This window comes from Lipotes vexillifer, unplaced genomic scaffold, assembly GCF_000442215.2.
Source record: "Lipotes vexillifer unplaced genomic scaffold, Lipotes_vexillifer_v1.1 scaffold113, whole genome shotgun sequence".
Lineage (NCBI taxonomy): Eukaryota > Metazoa > Chordata > Mammalia > Artiodactyla > Lipotidae > Lipotes > Lipotes vexillifer.
The window spans coordinates 39,177-40,382 of record NW_006792514.1 but is presented as its reverse complement, the minus strand read 5'-3'; the positions used below and the strand labels follow the sequence as shown (position 1 = coordinate 40,382).

Genomic DNA, 1,206 nt, shown 5'->3' with positions numbered 1-1,206 from the left:
CCCCCCCGCCAGGTCTCTCGGGCCTTCTGGTCCCCGATGACGAGTCGAGGAGAGGAGGCGTCAGCCGCCGGGGCAACGCCTCAGGGGGACGGCTGGGCGGAGTCCGGTGGGAGTGGGCGTCAAAGACGCAGCGAGCCTAATTTCGGCGGGAAAGCTGTTTCTCTAGCCTGGGCCCGGCCTGGTGCACAGGGCCCAGCCACCCACCGCCTCCTGGTCGCTGCCGAGGTCTCCCAGCCCATCTACACCTCGTCCAGGCCCGGTGGCCGCACCTTCCCGACCCCACGACACAACCCGACGGGGCCTGCAGGCGGGCCGCTCTTCGCGGCAGTCGATGGGGCTCCCTGACCACGTTACTTCCCGACAAAATCGCAGGCTCTAGACTCGCCCTTCCAGCCCCTCACAGACGGAGTCCACATTGCTCCTTCTCCCCACTACCCCGGGGCCCAGGACTCCGGGCCATGACCGCTGTACTCACCGCCCTGGTCTCGGTCTCCATCTTCCTCTCTGTTCTTCAAAAGCCAGGGAGAAAGGAACAGAAACCTAAGGCTTTCAAACCTTACACCTTCACACCCAGGAAGCAGCACCACGTTTCCCGACGGAGACTCTCTCCCACTGGCGGCGACGGCGTTGGTGGCAGTTGCAGGGCCGGAGACTCGTACCCGGGTCCTGAACCTGCCACCCCGGGGGGTGAGGAGGGACAGGCGGCGTCGCCTAGGGCGGCGGACTGCGGTGCGGTCGGGCGCCGCAGCCCGGGGAGGGGCGCGGGCGGGCGGGTTTCGGCGGTGGCCCGTGGTCGCCGAGCTGGGCCGTCTCAGGGTCAGAGCGTAAGCAGGTCGGGGCGGGCGTGGGGTGTGCGGAGCGAGGGCTCCCTTCTGGAGCCACTCTCGCCTGTTTTCGGACCGCTGGGGAGGAGAGAGCGAACGGTTATGCAGAGTTCCATGCACCGCACGCCTTTCACGCCTTTCCTTCTCCCCTTTGGAGAAAAGTTGGCCTCTGGGACTGGTGGGTTTCGAGAGGTGGAGGTGACCTCAGGCTTACTAAGGTGCAAGAAGCCTGTTGAGGGGCGACTTCGGAAGGCTGGTGCGGGGCGAGGAGGCCAGTTTGCAGAGTCACAGTGTGACTCCCGGGGGCCTGACGCGCCAAACTCGGGGGCTCCGGAGAAGCCGCGGACGCCGCGCCGCACAGCACCTGTTGTCGCCGTCACTC

The 1,206-nt window shown here is 67.0% G+C and overlaps 1 protein-coding gene across 5 annotated transcripts in view; it reads right to left on the bottom strand.

The window, feature by feature from the left end:
* The window catches only part of BOLL (boule RNA binding protein), a 57,718-nt gene extending 56,906 nt beyond the window's left edge, over positions 1-812 (bottom strand). For 2 of the 5 annotated variants that reach the window (XM_007465690.1, XM_007465689.1), the window contains exon 1: positions 476-613. In XM_007465690.1, coding sequence (XP_007465752.1) covers positions 476-496 — 21 coding nt within the window. In that variant the 5' untranslated portion in view covers positions 497-613. Of the gene's footprint in view, positions 1-475 lie in introns of all 5 variants that reach the window. The other 3 variants (XM_007465692.1, XM_007465687.1, XM_007465691.1) reach the window with 3 other exon arrangements.
* Between the last annotated feature and the right edge of the window lie 394 nt (positions 813-1,206).